The sequence below is a fragment of the Nestor notabilis genome, unplaced genomic scaffold (assembly GCF_000696875.1).
Source record: "Nestor notabilis isolate BGI_N333 unplaced genomic scaffold, ASM69687v1 scaffold29221, whole genome shotgun sequence".
Classification (NCBI taxonomy): domain Eukaryota; kingdom Metazoa; phylum Chordata; class Aves; order Psittaciformes; family Psittacidae; genus Nestor; species Nestor notabilis.
Genome location: NW_009913822.1, coordinates 1 through 18,848, shown reverse-complemented (window position 1 = coordinate 18,848; position 18,848 = coordinate 1). Strand labels below are relative to the sequence as shown.

Below are 18,848 nucleotides of genomic sequence, written 5' to 3'. Positions count from 1 at the left end.
GAAGGGCGCTTCACTTCTTTTGATGCTGAAGCACTATCTCACTAAGGATGTGTTCCAAGCTGGAATTGAGGTATACTTGCATAATCACAACTATGGATGTGCCCAGAGTGATGACTTGTGGGACAGCATGAATGAGGTATCCATCTTTGATATGCTGTTCTTGTTTGTTGTAAATGTGATTTATTTCTTTGTTTGTGAAAGAAATAAGATAATAGATTGCAGGTAAATACTCTGAAGTTCTTGCTTGTACAGATATGGATATTCCTGTAGCTTCGAGGACCCCACTGAGTATCATCCAAAAAAAGTACTGGAAGTGGGAATGCACTACCATGCATATCCACACGTGTGTATACATCAGTATGTACATATCCTTTCTCGAGCTGCATTGTCAGTGTATTAAGACCAGAATAAAAATATCTCAAATGCAGGACAAAACTTTACTTTCCAATAATCCAATCTCTGTAGAGGTCTTGGGATACACTCTACTAGTCTAACTTCATTTCAGTGATAGGTTCTGTTTCAAGAAGCAGAGCTGGAATTGTAGGAAAACAGATTGTGGGGGACAATTTAGTTCAGCAGCTCTCAAATGGTAAGGCAACCATTAAAAGTGGGTGTGAGGGCAGAGACTAAGTGCAGAAGAAAGCAACGGCACAGGCAGGAGAGAGCAAGGGCGGGAGTTTGCAAGCCTCTGGGAGCCAGGGAGAAGCAAGGGCAAGAGAGAACATATGAAGGAGGAGGGAGAGACAACAGAAGGGAGAAAGGGAGAAAGAGGGGTGAAGGGGGAGAAGTGCAATGGAGAGAGCACTGGGGCAGGGGATGAGAGGGAAAACATGTGTCTCAGTGGGAGTGCAAGAGAAAGACTGATCCAAACAAGAAAGAGCTGCTGAGTATTCCCAAGGGAGTGTCAAGGTAGTTGTGTAAGGGAAGGAAACAGATTTCCCGCTGTGTGTACTGCACAGTATGTATTAAAGTCTCAGAAATACATGTGAGGTTCCCCTACAGAAGCTGAGAGCTAGGCAGAATACTAACTTAATGTTTAATTTCGGTTCTTGACATCTACCTTGTGATATTTGAAATTCTGCAGAATGGGAACCTCTGTTACTTCTTGTCAGCTGTCACAAGTGGCCGTAAATGTGTGTGTTTAATCATACACAGTCACTAGTTTGCCAGCTAGTGTGGGATTGTCAGTGACATCAGACTATGACTTTCTTATAACAGAGAAGTCTTCTAGTTTGTATAGTGATTTTTTTAAATTTTTTTTTTTAAATAGACATTTCCTCAACCTCTGCAAAATGGAGCCTTCTGACCATACATCTTCAGTCATGTATACATAGAAAACATACCTCACGGACATGGTAGTATCCACATAGAGTGGCTAGAAAGACCACACATATGCCTTACGTTAATTAAATGTGGGGGCTTAACTGCTACTGGATGCAGTGTTTAACTGTTACTAGAGAATGAGAAAAGTGTTATTCTCAAAACTTTAGATTACTTGCTTAGTCTGTCTCCCTGTCTCAGAACGAAGGAGGTTTTTATTACAATTCTACTGTTTGCCCATGGGCCAAGGTCAGCTTTTCTGCAAACTCAGCAGACCTCTTCCTCTGGTCTTTTGGAACCTCAGTCATCATATCCAACCAATCTAGTAACCTCTAACATCAGAACTCAGTGTGTATTTCTTGTTTTAATGAGAAACAACCATTTGTATCTAGTGCAAATTTAATAGTTGCCAAATTCCTTCTTACACCAAGTCTTCAACAGCATTATCTGCCAGAAGTTGCCCTTTTGTGTGGAGGAGCCCACTAACTGGTCCTTTAGATGTTTTCTGAAGCTGGTTATGATGCTTGCCTTTTCTTCTGTGTACATTTCTGGCTGCACCTCATTTTGTGCCTGAGCCTTTGGTTTGTTTTGTGTAGTTTTTTTGCGCATAGGTGGTAATGCTGTTGATTTTGTATTTTCAGGTAGCCTACACTTTTGTACACTTTCCTATTCCCTTTTTGGATTAGAATTATTCTAGTAGAACAGGTTTCAGTTTTACTCATGTCTCTGTACAGATTAGACATAAATCTTTCTGACAGTCTTTAGGTGGCTCACAGTGTTGCACAGGAAGACTAAGATGAAAAACAGGCAAGTTGACAAGATGCAAATATTAGACTTAATTAATTTCCTGATCTCTTAACATTCCTCTTATCTTGGGTTTGGGGTTTTTTTTGTTTTGTTTTGTGGGTGGGGTTTTTTTGGGTTTTTTATTTTTTGTTTTCTTTTTTGCTAGCTGGCTGGCATTGATCTTACAGATTTCTTGGTGATTTCAAAGTGTAACAGGAATGAAAGGAAAAGATAGTGGCAAAAGAAAGTGATAGCATGCATCAGGACATCTCGGGAATTTATGAAAGGATTGCGTAAAGTACCATTATAAGTATCACAGTGATAGCTTGTGATAACAAGATGGAGGAAAAAGCCAGGCTGGATGTGGTTCTGGGTAACCTAATCTAGTTAAAGATGTTCCTGCTTATTGCAGGGGGGTTGACCTCTGAAGGTCCCTTACAACCCAAACTATTCTATGATTCTATGAAAAGGATTTAGCCAAAAGTGGTTTTCTGGGAATAGGTAAAAAGTCAGAAAAACATGTAGACTGCAAATTCTATAAACTTCAAAGTTTTGATAGAGAGAAACCAGTATTTAAAGTTTATGGTCATTCTCTACATAAATAATGTAGTATTTTTGCAAGAGGTTAAACTGTACATGTTGCTGTTGGCTTGAACAGAGAACAGTTGGCAGTAAGATGCTGCTGAGGTAAACTAGAGAAAGACACCATATAGGTTGGTAAAAGTTAAATGTGAATTGAATAATGATATGTTAATTTTCTTATGTTCCTGATAACTCAACCTAAAACATATTTTTATAAGTTAGAGGACATACTGCCTTTTCAGGTTGGATGATCGTCTCCGCTAATAAAGCAGCAGTGATATGTAGACGTTATAAAGTACTTGCCCTTCAGTGGGGAATATTTTAGTACAAACAGTTCCCGAAAGATTAGAATAGGGTGAAGGTTAAGCTATGCAAAGGCTGGTCAGTGGGAGGAAAGAAAAAAAGGAGATAAAGGGTATGTTGTTTTTGTTGTACAAATTACTTTGCTTTAATTCAATTTGTAATGTTAATTTCAGAATTAAAAGAAGATCTTTAATCTAAAACACCTACAGAATATCAGAATACCAGTATGGAAACAGAAAAGGGTAGGAGGGAACTTGGGAGCTTACCGTAACTTCCTTTTCTGTAATATTCTTTTCTCTACTTTCATGACATACTGGTTCAGCATACTGTATGTTTCCAATTTGTCTTTCCACTGCTTAGCTAGAATTCCCTCAACTTAAGAAAATAAAAAGCAGCTGCTCCCCTAAATCATTGCTTACAAAAGTTGCAAGCTCAGTGTCAAAGTGTTTGCTTACAGATACAGAATCATGCTACTACATACTTGGTAAGTTAAGGAGGAAGGTTTAGGAATGTTCTCCATTTGCTGTTTTCTTGTTATTTTATGATTGTTCTGTACAGATTACCAATGGAACACTAGATGTAAAAAAGTTGATGAAAACTTGGATCCTACAGAAAGGATTTCCTTTAGTCACTGTTGTCCGAAAGGGAAGGATTATTTCCGTAAAACAAGAGAAATATTTGTATCACTTGGAACCAGAAAACTGGACATCAGATGCAAGGTTATTACCTTCCTTATGCTTTTTATCCCTTAAAAACTCCCTACAGATACCTTTCTTGTATCTTGTACGTATTTCTCACTTATATTCAGGGGTTCTAGTATTTTTTTCTGAAGGCAGGTAATAGAAAATGTGGCACAGAAATTCAATACCATAAGGCAGATTTCACAGGTAAAATTTTCTTTTTAGGAAGTTTTATGTGGTTAATGGGAAGCTGAAGAAAGGTAGGTTGCAGAAGATACAGATGCATATGTCTTACTTAAGAGCCTTTCTGCCAAAATTCTGTGTGTATCTTGGGCTATGTCAGAGGAAAGTTAAGAAGCTAGAGTCAAAGCTTTCTTCACTTAAAAATTTTAAGGTGGCACTAATGCATGACAGCAAATGGCTACATATATGAGAGACAATATCCACTGCACCAAAACCTGAAAGGAAGTACATATGCAAACAGTGAAAAAGCAAAATTGTGGCAGTTGCTAGTTATAAGAATGAATTTACTGCAAATATGTCTTATGAACCTTACTGTATTTTGTAACTAACCAAAATATGAACCTTTGAATCCTTTTGAGATTCTGATGTTTTCATTCAGTTATTTGAAGTCTTAAGAGGAACTGAGTCCTTCCTATCATCTTACAGAATCAGGCCATGAAAGGATTTGTCTTTTGAAATACTGGCTGTTACAGGGCTTTGTTTTATTTTTGTTATATGGAGGAAGGAAAATAATGTGTGGTTGAAAGGTAAGAGAAGAAGGAAAGGATCATTAGGTGTAATTACTCTTCTGTTTCTAGTCAATTTGGGGAGTGCATGAAAAGCTTTTGAAGCAGAGTGCTCTGTGTGAGCCATTACACAGAAAGGGTCCTTGCCAAAATTGGAAGATGCACGTAGTTCATATGTGCAACTTATTTCATCTCCCTCAAAGCTGTGTTTTCTCTAAACAGCTGAGTCCTTATCATCATTATGAGCAACCTTAGCACTTATTCTTCCAGCCTACAGTTCACTTGAGACAGTCTTTGTGGTATGCAATCAATTTTGGTTTCTATTGCCAAGATTTGGAATTTGAGTCTCTACTTGAGTCATCAAAAATTGTTGTAAAAAATAATTAATATAATATTTCAGGAGGACAGAACATTTGACTGAGGTGAAAATAATACTTCTAATACAGCCAGAGATTTCCTGTCCATATTACAATAGCTTAAGGGTAATGGCTTTAAGCTAGAGGAGAGTAGGTTCAGACCAGATATAAGGGAGAAATGTTTTACAAGGAGGGTGATGAAACACTGGCACGTGTTGCCCCAGAAAGGTTGTGGATGCTCCATCCCTGAAATCATTCACAGTCAAGTTGGACAGGGCCCAGAGCAACCTGATCTAGTTGCTTATTGCAGCAGGGGTGGATTCGGTGACCTTTAAAGGTCCCTTCCAACCCAAACCATTCTGTGATTGTCTGGAACTTTCATACTTCTCAATATTGTAGGACTAAAAAAATAATTACTGTACATGCTGTACATATATTCTTTTCTCATATTCTGATTACATGAATGAGATTTAGGCTTTATTATTTCCCACAGCATGCTATGGTTCTAATACCGTTAACCATAAAATCATAGAATAGTTAGGGTTGGAAAGGACCTTAATATCATCTAGTTCCAATCCCCTGCCATGAAATAATAATATATTAAAATGCTTAATTAAAAAAAAACAAACCAAAAACAAAAAACACCCCAAAAAACCCCCACCCTTCAAGACAAGAATGATATATATATATAGAATATATGAGTAAACATTTGCTTTTCTTTGCAGTTATCTGTGGCATATTCCTCTCACCTACATAACTAGTAACTGCAACTTTACCCATTGTACTAATGCATATTTATTGGACCAGAAGTCAGGTAAGTCTCCAAGCTTTGGTATCAAGTTATGTAAGTGTTATATATTACTGATGTTTCTGAGCGCACACTTCAGTAAGATATGAAGATGAAGCCGTATGTAGTACAAAATAATTGCAGAGATCTGGTCTCAGCCACTGCTGGTGGTGTCATTGTTAGAGTGTTGGTTCCCTGTAGCATTGTATGTACAAGTAAATGGCAGCAACTGGAGCAGAAGTGCAGGTTTGGAATTTGTAAACACCTGTACTTTTTTCACCCAAATGCACACACAAAATCTCTGAAACTGCATGTCTTCCAGAGAGCCGGTAATGCAAGAGCTGCTCTGCCAGTGTGCTGAAATGTGAGGAAGTCACTTTCCACTGAAATATTACTTATTTGCCTTAACAGTATGAGAAAATATTGCAGCTGGATCAGATTAAGTTTTTGAGGATGATGTTGTAGAACTTTTCTCACAAACTGTTTCCCACAAAGCTGTTTAATTGGATGTGGTTTTGATCTTACCAGAACTAATAGCTAAGTAGCCCAATTTCATAATTTTTGTTTCACCTTAAATGGTTCTGTTGGTGGTCTCATGTTCATCATATTAATACCTCACTCATTGTAGAAAGTTGGATGTGAAGGATGTAAAAGCAGGAGACATGTACAGAAGAGTTTTAGGTAGAATATTTACTAAATTTCAAAGGCATTGTAGATGCTATGCAAATTGACCTTTTTGGCAGTAGTTATAGAATCAGCTGAAATGAAGAACTTTCTCCCAAAGTCTCTCTTCTTTTTACCTAGTTGACTTAGAAACTAGAGTGTGGCCTTGCATCTAATTAATGCCCTCTCCATTTCTTGGTTTCTTTATACGATGTGTTTAACTGCTTTTTGTATATATCTGAAAGTGGGCAGGGAGAACATGGGGTTTGAAAGGAGGACTGCACAGAAGGAGAAAAATCAACTGCATAGATAAATCTTGGGGCAGATTATGATACTGTTCATTCAGTCAGATGTAGGAAGGAGGAAGAAGTATAGCCTGGAATTTTGGAGCCTTCTTATGGAACCTTTGTCCTGACTATTCCTTCTTCATAATAGGGGGAACTAGTGGGTGGAAAAGGATTTATTAATTCTCTCGAACCAGTCTACTTCACAGATTTGGATTTGAACAAACTGTTGCTAAGTGTTTGTTTCTGCTGCTAACTGGTTGTCTGTCTATTAGCTGTCATTGAACTTCCAGAAGAGGTGGAATGGATAAAATTCAATGTGGACATGAATGGCTATTACATAGTACACTATGGTGAAGACTGGAAAACACTGATTGATCTTTTGAAAAAAAACCATACTGCTTTGAGCCCTAAAGATAGAGCCAATTTAATCAACAACATCTTCAACCTTGCAGGGTAAGACTTTTAGATTGGAAAACATAGTTAATCTGTGTTTAAAGTTTTTTTCCAAGTTAGAGAAGATCAGACTTAGATTGTAGAGACTGCTTCAGAGAAGTTTTACTTCAGTCTTTATTATCCTATTGAAACTGTTCACTATTCGCTAATACATTTCTTCTTAATTATTTCACAGATGTTTCTGTATTGGTGTTTCATGTTATCTCCCTGTTCTTTATAGCAGCATCCATTCATTTGCATCACAAAAAGCCACATGATAGCCACCATTTCTGAAAGACAATTTTCTTTAGTGTCTGATAATCTGCCTAGCAGACTGTTTTCCTGTACTCTGTCAATGAGTGATTCACTTTAGGCGTGTAAGCTATTTGCATCTCAAATTTTTGCTGGCTCCCTCTCTCGTCTTAACACCACTGCCCTCCGAGCAGGTGAGGCTGAGCGTTCTGGATGGCCTCTTTGACAGCTGCTTCCTGTATCAGAGTACCCTTGTTTATGATAAACATTCTCAGACATCGTTTTGTAATTAAAGGCAAATTTGGCCATTGTTGTTTTTTTCAGATTTTACTAATGCTGTAATATAAAAATGACTAAGTCTAAAGTGTTTATTTTGTTATTCCCTCTGTTTGCCTATCCCTCTGTTAATGTAATGGGAGAGCATCACTTCTGATCTCGTTTCAGGGAGGGCTTTTGTTTTGGAAGCCATTTTAATGTTTGTATTCATTGACCTATAGTCTAGGAAAAGAGTCTCTGGAAAAGGCCTTTGAGCTGATTGATTACCTTAACAAAGAGAGCAGCACTGCACCACTCACTCAAGCTTTGTTTCAGCTGAGTCTTATATACAGCCTTTTAGAGAAAAAGGGTGAACAACAACTGGCAGCACGCCTCATGGTATGTCTTAGTTTTCTGTAAATTAGATTTGAAATAATTACCTATAATGTTCTTTATAGTTACATTATCTTTTCAAGTGTTGACAGTTAAGCATATTTAGTAATCTCACTAAATTGGATGGGGATTTTAGGTAGTTGCCAATCTTGCCTGCTTTTGTTAAGGCTTTTGTTAAGATTAACTAGTGAGTGCTTAAGGAAAATTATAAGAAACAAAAAACCCTTACTATGTTAATTTTCCTTATTTAGTATTTATTCAAAGGTTTTAGAGATATGCTGTGATAAACAGACCAAGCTATGCAGTGTCTATGAGGTAATATTTAAGTTCAAGTGTTCTAGCAGAGATGTAGTAGCTGTATGGTACCTAGCTGTGTTTTTGGCAAGGTAGAAAACTACAAACATGAAGGGTGTTCAGCCTATAGATAAAGGCTCTTTTGTTTGTTTGTGCTAAAATAAGGTGTATGAACTGTCACTTGACAGACTTGAAGGCATTTAAACATAGAGGAGTTATAGTCACTTGAGATAGTAAGCTGACTACATACAAGTCTGAACTGTAGCTCGAAGACTAGTCTTCTGTTCCCATATGCAATTTAAGATGTAGACCTGGACAGTCTTTCAGATCTCTGTACCTGGTATTTGTTCATGCAGATAGGAAATGTTATATGTAAATTGGAATATGTAGATGAAAAATTACAACGTTTAATTTCCACAGTTCTAGAACTGAACTTTTTTTTCTCTTTTTAAACTAATTTTGTGTGTATATGTGTGTGTGTATATGTGTAGACAATTTTGTAATATATATATATAGGAAATCCTCTTGGGAAGAATTAGCCATTGCTAATAATTTTTCCTCCTTTAGCACAGAATAGAGCGCCTTTTTGGAGAGAAAATTGATCAACAGAGTTGGACAGATGATGGGGCCCTGTCTGAACGAGAGCTCCGGTCAACACTGCTAGCTTTTGCCTGCACCCATGATATAAGAAACTGTAGAACAACTGCTACAGAGATGTTTGAGAAGTGGGTGAACTCTAGTGGAACAATGAGGTACCACAAAAACTGTGTTTCCAATTCTTTTATCTACCTGTTTCCTGTTATCTTGCCACCACTTTTTCTGAGTGGGTGGGTAAACAAACAACACAATAATAAATAGAAAAAAAGGAGAAGAAACTCCAACCACACTACTAACTGAACATGGACGATAAGCATTTCATTCTTTTACTGTTCTTTATGTAGAAGAAACTGCTATTTTAAGATGACAGGGAGTACTGTGCTAAAATTTAAGACTTCGTCTGCAGTCTTACTAAATGTGGCTAAAAATCAGCCAGAAATTGCTTCCATCTGCATTTCCTGCATGCTCAAGAATTACTTGGTAGCCACATCAGAGCATAACTTTTAATCCTGCAGAATTTATTCTGCTCTGGATTCGTGTGCATTTTGAGGCACAGAAAATTACTCAGATTTTTGTACAATTTACTGTGCTTTCAAATGACTAGAACAATTTTATTTTTTCCCACTGACTTAAGGTGTTAGACTGGCATGAGTTCAGTCTAGCAAATTTAAAATTGCTCAAGAGGGAGGCATGTCTTTCAAGCTAATCTTTTAATTCTGTGACTTTTCTTGCTGCTTTTCTCAGATGAGCATTTTTATGCCCCCCTTTTGTTTCTTTGCTTGTTTTTTGTTTATTTGCTTTCTTTTGTTGTATTTTTTTTTTTTCCCTGTAGTCTGCCTAGTGATGTTATGAAAGCCATATTTACAGCTGGAGCCAAATCTAGTGATGGCTGGGACTTCCTCCTAAAGATGTACTCCTCTTCAGTTTCTGAAGCAGAGAAAAGTAAAATGATTGAAGCCTTGGCCAGCACAGAAGATGTCAGAAAGCTAATCTGGTATGAAGGAGCAAAAAAGTTGCTGTGTAAACTAAAAGTGTTAAAAATCTTCCATGAAAAAATGTTTCTGATTGCTAATGAAAATCTATCCACATGTTTTGTACAGGCTTACATAAATTATTTTAAAGTGAGAAGTGTCAGGTTCTTCAAGGTTATGTAACAGAGTAGCTCAAAGGACAGATACTGAATATGCATAAAGAGAAAACAGTTGAACTTCAAGGATTTGTGCTACTGGTAACAGAAAATTGCAGATTTTGTGGTGAAGGTAACAATATTGAAGGTTGCTCTACGGAGTCATAAAAGATTGGTGTATCTTTATAACAAAGATAATAACTAGTTTGGTTTTGTTTCTTTTTTTTAGTTGGTTAGGGTTTGGGGGTTTGATTTTGTTTTTTTTTGTTTTGTTTTTTTTTGGGTTTTTTTTGTTTGTTTGGTTGGGGGTTTTTTTGTGTGTTTTTTTTTTTTCTTTTTTTTTTTTCCCTTTTCTTTCTTTCTTTCTTTGGGTGAAACTTTGACCTTACATTATGCTCCAATACCTCTCTGTAGACCATATCTCAGTTCTGCATGGAGGACACCAAAGCTGTCCTGCTAGGTGATTTGTGCTACAGCTTTCCTCTCTGTGTTTTCTTTTATGCATCATTAGAATTTACTTCATCTTTTCCAAGAACAATGAAAATTCAGTTACTTGGTTTAGAGCTAATCTCTCTCTGGTAATTGGAAACTAATGCTAAGTAAGTGCAGTGGTTATTAAATGGAGCATCATTGTGTTCTAGATGCCAGAAGTTGCTTGTTATTTGGTCTATTATATAATCGTTTCCACGTAATCCGTAAGAGTCTCAGGAGAATCACATGAAGATCTGAAGAGATGTTTTTACCTCTCCCTTTTCAAATGCTTTGTCTTTTAGGTTAATGCAGAACAGCCTTGAAGGAGAAGTCATCACGACACAGGAGCTTTCACACATCATAGCAATTGTTAGCCAGAGTTTACCTGGACATTTGTTGGCTTGGGACTTTGTCAAAGAGAACTGGGAGAAGCTTACACGAAAGTAAGGCTTTTGATGTAGCTGGAACTTCACACTCATAATGTCAAAAGCACCTGATTATTTATTATTATGCTTGAAAGAAACAGTTGGATTCATGCAAGATGATTTGTATTAAGATTTTAAACCCTATTTTAAAATTTCATTTTACAGAAATTACTTGGAACATAAACTTTGAAGTATCACCAGTAGCTGTTAGGACTTTGTAGACTCCTAGAGCTTCATAGTAATTCTGAAAAATCTTGATTTGGATTTCTATTAAAAGGATACTGTCTTTAAGATGATTGCCACAGATGCAGGATATTTATGTGGATCAAATGCCTTCAAAATCTGACCCAGGGAATTCATTTAGCATCTTCCTCTTTTTTTTTTTTTTTTTTTTTTCTTTTTTTTTCTTTTTACAGCAAGCCGGAATCCAAATAACCAAAAAATCTCACTTGCTTTAGATATGCCACACAATGTGGCATGGCTTGCGCCAGCCCCGTGCCACCCCTTGGCGCTGGTTTGAAGGGTGAGGGTAGTGAGGTGGGGTCAATCTCTTCTCCCAGGTACCAAGTGACAGGACAAGAGGAAAAGGCCTTAGGTTGCACCGGGGAAGGTCTATACTGGAGACCAGGAACAATTTTTTCCCGGAAAGGGTGGTCAGGCATTGGAACAGGGTGCCCAGGGCAGTGGTGGAATCACTGTCCCTGGAAGTGTTTACAAACTGTGTAGACAAGGCTTTTGGTGAGGTGTTAGTGGTGGCCTTGGCAGTGCTGGGGAATGGTTGGACTTGATGATCTTAAAGGTCTCTTCCAACCCAGTTGATTCTATGATTCTGTGAAATACATGTTATTCTTAACTGGCTTTGAAGGGTTTCCAGCAGGAGAGCTAGCCTGCATGTCTTCAAAAAGCTAACAGTACATGGAAAACTGTATTTCTGAATCCTAGTATTGATTTGGAACAGTTTCACATTGCTAAAAAAGCTTCTTCCAGATGAAAATTTCTGTTCTAGCAAGCTCTTATTAACCAGTATTATAAAATTACGTTGCTTGAAATGAAACCTGGTTGCAAATTCAATTACTGTAGAGTTTTGGAATACATGCCACAAACACAGGTCTTGGTATTCAGTGTGTGGTGTCCTCAGTTCTTTAATATTTAAGCTGTCATAGAAGTTTGAAAATTTTCTATGTCTTCTGCTCTGAAGTTCAATTTTTAGAGGGATTAGGGTACTAGAAGCCTTGGAGTTCTAAGACTTGTATGTCTTAATAAATTAGATCTGTAAACTTGAATTCAAGTGCTTTTAATGATTTCCAACTATTAAAAAGGTAGAAATAAGAGTGTGTACCTATACTGAACTTGCATCTTGAACTGGCTCTCAGTTAAAAATAATTTCTTTTGTTTTATTTCAGGTTTCACCTAGGTTCCTATACTATCCAGAATATCATTAGCTGGTCAACTTCTCAGTTTGCAACAAAGGCACACCTGATTGAGGTTGGTGGCTTAATCTACCAGAAAGGGATCTTTCCTAGTTCCAATGCTGTTCTCATTTACTTGAGGGATGAAGAAAACACATGTTATTTCTGTCCTTGAGGTCCTTTTGCTAGGATATACATCTATTGCCTTCCCTACTTCACACATGGCAAATACATACATAAACATATTGAAGATTACATAGTCTGTGGCACAGGTGCGTACCGAATTGAATCCAGTTGCCTGTTTAAACTGTTTTGGTTTCCTATTCACTGGAATAAGACCGTCTCCCAAAATAATTATTTAGTCTAAATAGAATTTTGGTCTAGATTTTCTGAGGAAGCTATTGAATCTCTGGAATGTGATGCAGTGCCACAAAACCTGTGAATTTTGCTGTAATACTCCCAGGGAGCTATAGTAGAGGTTGAGTATCACGTAAAAGACAGTTGATAGCCATTAGAAATTAGAAACCTAACAAAGTCCTAACAAGTTAGTGTGTCAAGCTTATGTTTTAGTCCAATATTATCATTCAGTTAATTTTGTAGAGATAGTTGTTCCATGTTTGATCCATAGTATTTTAATTGTTTAGCATTGATAATGATGATGATGAGTGGGTGTGATGTTCATTCCAAGGCACTGCAGAGGGTTGCTTGCAACAATGAGTTCTTTGTCACAGAACAATACTCCTTTTCCAGAATTTTTGAGTGCTCTGTGATTATTATGGTAAGTGAGTTCTGTTTATTGGCAAAATAAATTACTGAAACCAAATGAGTTACTATTGCAGTTCCCATAAAAAATGCTTTCCTTGCATTTTGGGAACTCCTTTGAGAGGTTTGCTTACTGCATAGATACAAGGGATTCTCAGGGATTTCCTGCAACATAAGTGTTGCCTTTGCTTCTGAATCTATTTGTGTGGATTTTAAGTAAAATGTTCTTTTTCTTTCTTTTCTCTTGCCATGCAGGTGAAGTCATTTTTTGAGTCAAAATCGGAGCAAAGTTCTCAACTGCATTCTGTAAAAGAGGCAATCGACACAATTCAGCTCAATATCCAGTGGATGGAGAGGAACTTAGCAATGCTACAAGAACTACTGTAGTATATAATGCTGTGGTGTGTCAGCCCTTTTGAAGCTCTGTGGGCAGTTGCTGTATTTCTTTTGCAAAAGCCAGGGTTAAACCAGGCATCACTGCAACATTGTTTGCACTATTAAAGAGTCTAGATAGCTCAGGGGATGCCTCAGATCTTTATTTTCCTTGGAACATTAATGAGCAAGATGTAAGTATTTATTCTGAGACTGTTTCCATCTATAGACCAAATATCTGCACAAATGATTTAATATAATTTTATGTTTGAAACATATGCCCTTTCATTTGGAGCTGTGTTATGCTTCCTTAGCAGTGGGTTAATGCTGACAGAAAGAAAGAGTTACCATGAACTGTTAATTCTTTGCAGACTGCTTCTTGAACAGTAGATTTTTATAATGCAAAGCTGTAGGTGGTTTCCACATTTAGACATAGAAGCTGTTATGAAACAAAATCATACTTCAGATGCATATGTAATAGTGGATCTTATAAAGTACACCAGTTTGAGATGAAATTAAATAAGGTTCTGATTTAAGTTTGGATTTTTTATTTTCACAGTAGTCTTTAGGAAATAATAATATTTCATGCTAGTACACTTTGGTGTATGCAGTGGCTGGGTAGTAGTATGGAAAAGAAAAACCAGATAGCAAAAACAACTGTTATGGGATTTCCAGAAATACTGATGTGACCTTGGAACTTTTACTCTGAATTTATTAGACATTTTTCAGAATCTCATCATTAATCATTGAACTTTAACTGATTTTGCTGTACTTATCTCTGAGCAACTGCACAAAACTGTATTTCTCCAGGTTGGTCCACCTGTTTTAGAATGACTACTGTTTTGTGCCCTTTTGACTACTGATTTTTAATTTCACCATTTGTTGCAGGGGGTCTGCAATTAATAGCTATGTCAGCCAGTTTGTTTTGGGTAAACTTTTGTTTTTTCCTTGCCTGATAACTCACATATCACGATATGCTTTGTGAACTTTGCTCACTCTTTCTGACATCACCTTTAGGAAATTAGATTTTAGTGATTTGTTTTACTGTAGTGAAAAACCTTGTGACACAAATCTCCCAGTGAAAAAGGCATCTTTGAGGTACAGCATATATATACAACACATGCAAGTGTAAACAAGCCTTTTTATCTGGAGATTTGTTCTTATTTATTTCGTTACCAATATACCTTTTGTGGATTCATGAAAGCAGATTCAGGCCAGTTCTTGTCTTATCATCCAGTTATGTGGTCACTTATAAACTAGAATGAAAGCACTAACAATTAGAAGTTGTACTATTTTAGTTAAACTAATTTAATTTCAGCTACACTAAATTCTGAAGAATATAATAGTTTGAGTTAAATTAACGGACTTAAAATTTTTTCACAGGGCAACTTAAATTGAATGTGTTAATTAATAAAACTGCAGCATTGCTTGTTAATTTGGTTAGCAAAAATTGTAAGCAGTGACAGCTTAGGCATTATCATACTTCTATTTTTTTCCTGAGTATCTGTGAAAACACCTGGAAAAGAAATTCCTGTTTTTCCAGTTCACATTAGAATTACAGATGTCATTTTTTAACCTTGAAATTACCTGAAAGAATGTTAGATCTTAATAATGTGCAAACAACTGTTTGCTCAAAAGGCCCGAAAATGAGTAATTTTTACATGCACTGAAGAAGGAACTGGCAGTATGAATACTGAAAATAAATGGTACTTCCTTTTAAGTTATGGAATTAGGATTGTAATTAAGTATGTTCTGGGAATTTTTGTACTGCCATTTGTTACGGCTTCATTTCCTCATTTATTTAAAATCTGTGGAATCTCTACAGAAATGAGTTCCATCTTTGCATATTTGTGTATAAGTATGTCATCTCTCTTTCTAATCACGTCTTCATATTAAATGAGAAGTCAGTAGTAAACTTTAATTTTTCTATCCCTGCTATCCCAAGTATTTTACCTCATCCCTAACTGCAGTACTGAGGCATACAAAATTTAAAATGGAAACTGTGGAAGATCCCATCTTCTATACTGATTTTGTGTGGGGATTTAAAAAATTTACTATTTTGCTCAAATGCTTTAATGACGATTATGAAAGCTGAGTTTTGGACAACAATCTTTACCATGAAACTCTGGAAAGTTGGGGAGGTTGTGGAGGTGGTGTTGAATACATGTTTCAGTTTACTGTTTGTTGCATATGCATACTTTTGGTATGTGAGGTGTAGAGAAAAATATTTTCTGGCATGGAGTCTCTGACACTATTAAAAACTGTGCTGGAGTCCTTCTTCCATGAGAAATGCTTTATTATACTTCTCCCTTTCTGGGTATATTAGGAACTGATGAAGATTGGAATGTCTTAAGATCTCGCGCAGGACAGACAGCCATTGCTGATAAGGCTTCATTTTATACATGGGCTTAGGGTAGAGAGAGGGTCAGGAAAAGGATTAGGGTTCAATGCGAGGCAAAGTATATAGCCCCAGTGCTAGAAGAGCTGCTAAAAGGCTGCTGAGGAAGGTGAGGGCTGCCAAAATCTTTGTCTTGGGCACTTGGGAGCCATAGCTGGCAGCGTTCCTGTTGGACCTCGGGCCTGGCTAGGATTAGGTGAGGCTTAGACATATGTACAGGACAAAGAGCAGAGCCCCATATGTGTGTTTGGAACCTAGGCTCTAGCTGTGGGGCTGAGATGGGGCTGTCGGGGAAAGGCGAGGGCTGATGAAAGCTTTTAGTTTGGCCTTTTCTGCATGGGAAACATTGCTGACAGCTGTCATAGTTTTTCTCTGTTCTTGCTAGAATGAGGGTATAGGAGAAGTGGTAGAATGTGTTCAGAGCTCCAGTGGTTTGTGGTATGCGACGGGGATGTCACATGAAGGTGACAGTTGCAAACAGCTTTAGGTCTGGGCCACAGCTGTCTGGGAGACATGATTGCTGGGTGTGTGTTTGGGACCTTGTCTCAGGCTTAAGTAGGTGGTGTAGGTGAGATTCAGAATCACAGATCCTGTATATTCCTGGCTGCAAAACCCCAGAGGGAGGACCTGAAGTCTCTCCAGGTGCTTTCTGCCAGAGGCTTTGGGTTGGGCTGTTGTGCCTCGTTGAAGTGTAAAGCATATTTTTACATCTTGTCCGGACTCGCTCACGTGGTACTGCACAAACTACCTCCCATTTAATTTGTTCAAAGGCTTGTTGCTGCTCAGGGCCACATTCAAAATTATTCTTCTTCCAGGTCACTTGACAGCAAGGGTTTAAAATCAGGCTATAACCTGGAATTTGCATTATCCAAAACCCCATGACACCCAAGAAAGCTTGTGCTTATTTTTGTTAGTTGGTGGAGACCTAAAAACTGTGATTTTTTTTTTTTTTTTTAATTTATTTTTGTCACATCCACTGGGATATGGACGACACCCATCTTACCATTTTATTCCTAAAAACTGGAGCTCCTATGAAGGTCATTTGACTTTTTGTTTTATGGCAAAAACCACTCTCAAAAGAATCTGGATTATTCTTCTGCTTTTCTCAAACACTTCCTCTGCTGTGTTGCTCCACACACTGATGTCATCAATATACTGTAGGCATTCAGGGGTTTTACCTTGTTCCATTGCAGTCAAAATCTAGCCCAAATCCAGCAAATGTGGGCGTTTATTGGGATTTTTTTTATTTTATTCCCATCTTGCCAGGAGAAGGGAGAGTTTTCTCAATCCTGGCACTTACAAAATACAATTTCCCTCCTTACAAGCAAATACATGTTAAATAAGCAGTAAATCTGGGAAGAGTTGCCTCTCGTGCCTGCAGGGCTGAACGCTGCAGGGAGCCTAGCCCCATGACCTGGGACACAGGTGCAAGGGACACCGTCACTCTGGAAGCCTCTGAAGGGGAAGGCGCAACATCCCAGAGCCTTATGGAGGCAACTAGGGAGCCGCAGCGGTCAACTAGGAACCCAAGAGGGCAATCCAGAACTGGTGCGGGCAACTGGGAACCCTTCAAGAGCCTCTGGGTATAAATTGAAACCCCCTGGGCTTCTCTGAGGGCTACTGGGAACCCCTGAGTGCAACCCAGAATCCTGCTGGAGGTGACTGGGAAGTAACTGGGAACCACTGAAGAGCCCTGGTCAATGCTATTGAATGTGCCTAATGATGGTGCTTGGTCCTGCATACTCCTGCCTGCTCCTCACCAGTCCCAAGCAGGGCCTCCTCCCTGGCTCAACCAGTTTGGAACTGGGATGTCAAGGACCCTAGGCTGGGCTGGGCATTGGGCTGCTTGGATGTGCCAGTGGGGCCAGCACCGCTTTGGGCTTCACTGTGTGTCTTAAATCTGGATCAGACCCACTGCGGGACACATAATGAGGTGGGGAGTCCTCAAGTCCTGGGGTTATCCCAAGTTTATTATGGTATTGGTCATGAGGATTCAGGAATGAACTGGAGAAGTGAACCTTCAAGGTGGAACCTAAAGGATGGATTTTAGCGCAGGTCTGCAGGGAAGCCCTGTTGGGGGATGCTGGGGTTTGGGTATGATCCTGGGCTACATGCCCTGGGCCAGGTGTTGTTTGTGTGTGTGTGTTTCATCCCTCTGGGAAGCTCGTTCCTGCTCATTCCCACCTCCTGGGTGAGGTGTCTTAGCTGAGGGCAGAGATCAGCAGTGTGAAGAAGGTGACCCTGCATTTTGGGGAAGGAGGCTTGTCTGGACAGAAGCCCTCCTTGGGATCAGTGGTGGGCTGAGTTTGCTGACTGCAGCAAGCCAGCCTTTGCCAAGGGCTTGCTGGGGGAGTTTCTGTGCTGCACAGACCCTTCTCTGGGTCCAGGTTAACCAGCCGCTTCAGGCAGCAGGAGACTCCTGAATTATATATATATTTTCCATCCCTTTCCCTTGGTTTCTCACGTGGGAACACCACCCCTCTCATTGTAGCAAGAAGCTTTCTTGGCAAGAGGTGCAGTCAGCCTTTCTCTACTGAGAGCAGGCTGGAGAACCTTAGGTCTTTTCCACGGTGTTGGCCACAGAGGAAGGAAGAGCAGCAGGCAAAGGGAACCAGAATTGGTCTGTGCTTATTCATGAACTGAGCACTCCATGCTGTAAAACCAAGAGTAAGGAGTTGGTGCGATGACGATTCCTATTTGGGACTCTCACTAAATTCCATCAGGCTTAGAGGAACTTAGTGTAGTGGCACTTATAATCCCCGTTCATGGAGAACAGATTGGGAATTGACTTCAGAGAATATCTGCAAATCAGCGTTCTGTGGCTGATTCTAGGACACCATGTGTTCAGAGGTGGAGGCCACAGAACCCATGCTGCGACAGCAGCTGCCCCACAGAACAGAATGTTCTCCTCCTCCACAGGCAACTCACCACTGCATGGTCTGCAGTTTCATGGCTAACTTGATGGCCTCCATTCAGAAGACCAGCTCCTTCATGGTGCTGGGATGTCAAGGAGGCTGGCAGCTCAGGCAGGCTGGGGTGGGAGGGAAAGGGGTGGAATCCCCACAGCTACCAGCCCTCGGCCGGGCTCCTAGCACCCCTTTACTCCCAGCCCCACTCCCCAGTGCTCACCACCACTCACAACCGCCCCC

The 18,848-nt window shown here is 39.0% G+C and overlaps 1 protein-coding gene across 1 annotated transcript; it reads left to right on the top strand.

Moving 5' to 3' along the window:
* Positions 1-4: 4 nt before the first annotated feature.
* LOC104401289 (leucyl-cystinyl aminopeptidase-like) lies at positions 5-13,316 on the top strand (the record flags this gene model as incomplete). Its single annotated transcript, XM_010023382.1, has 10 exons — positions 5-136; positions 3,550-3,710; positions 5,502-5,590; positions 6,786-6,966; positions 7,695-7,851; positions 8,707-8,891; positions 9,569-9,730; positions 10,636-10,776; positions 12,162-12,243; positions 13,185-13,316. Coding segments are annotated over 10 exons (1,422 nt in total), but the record flags the coding sequence as incomplete, so codon positions are not given.
* Between the last annotated feature and the right edge of the window lie 5,532 nt (positions 13,317-18,848).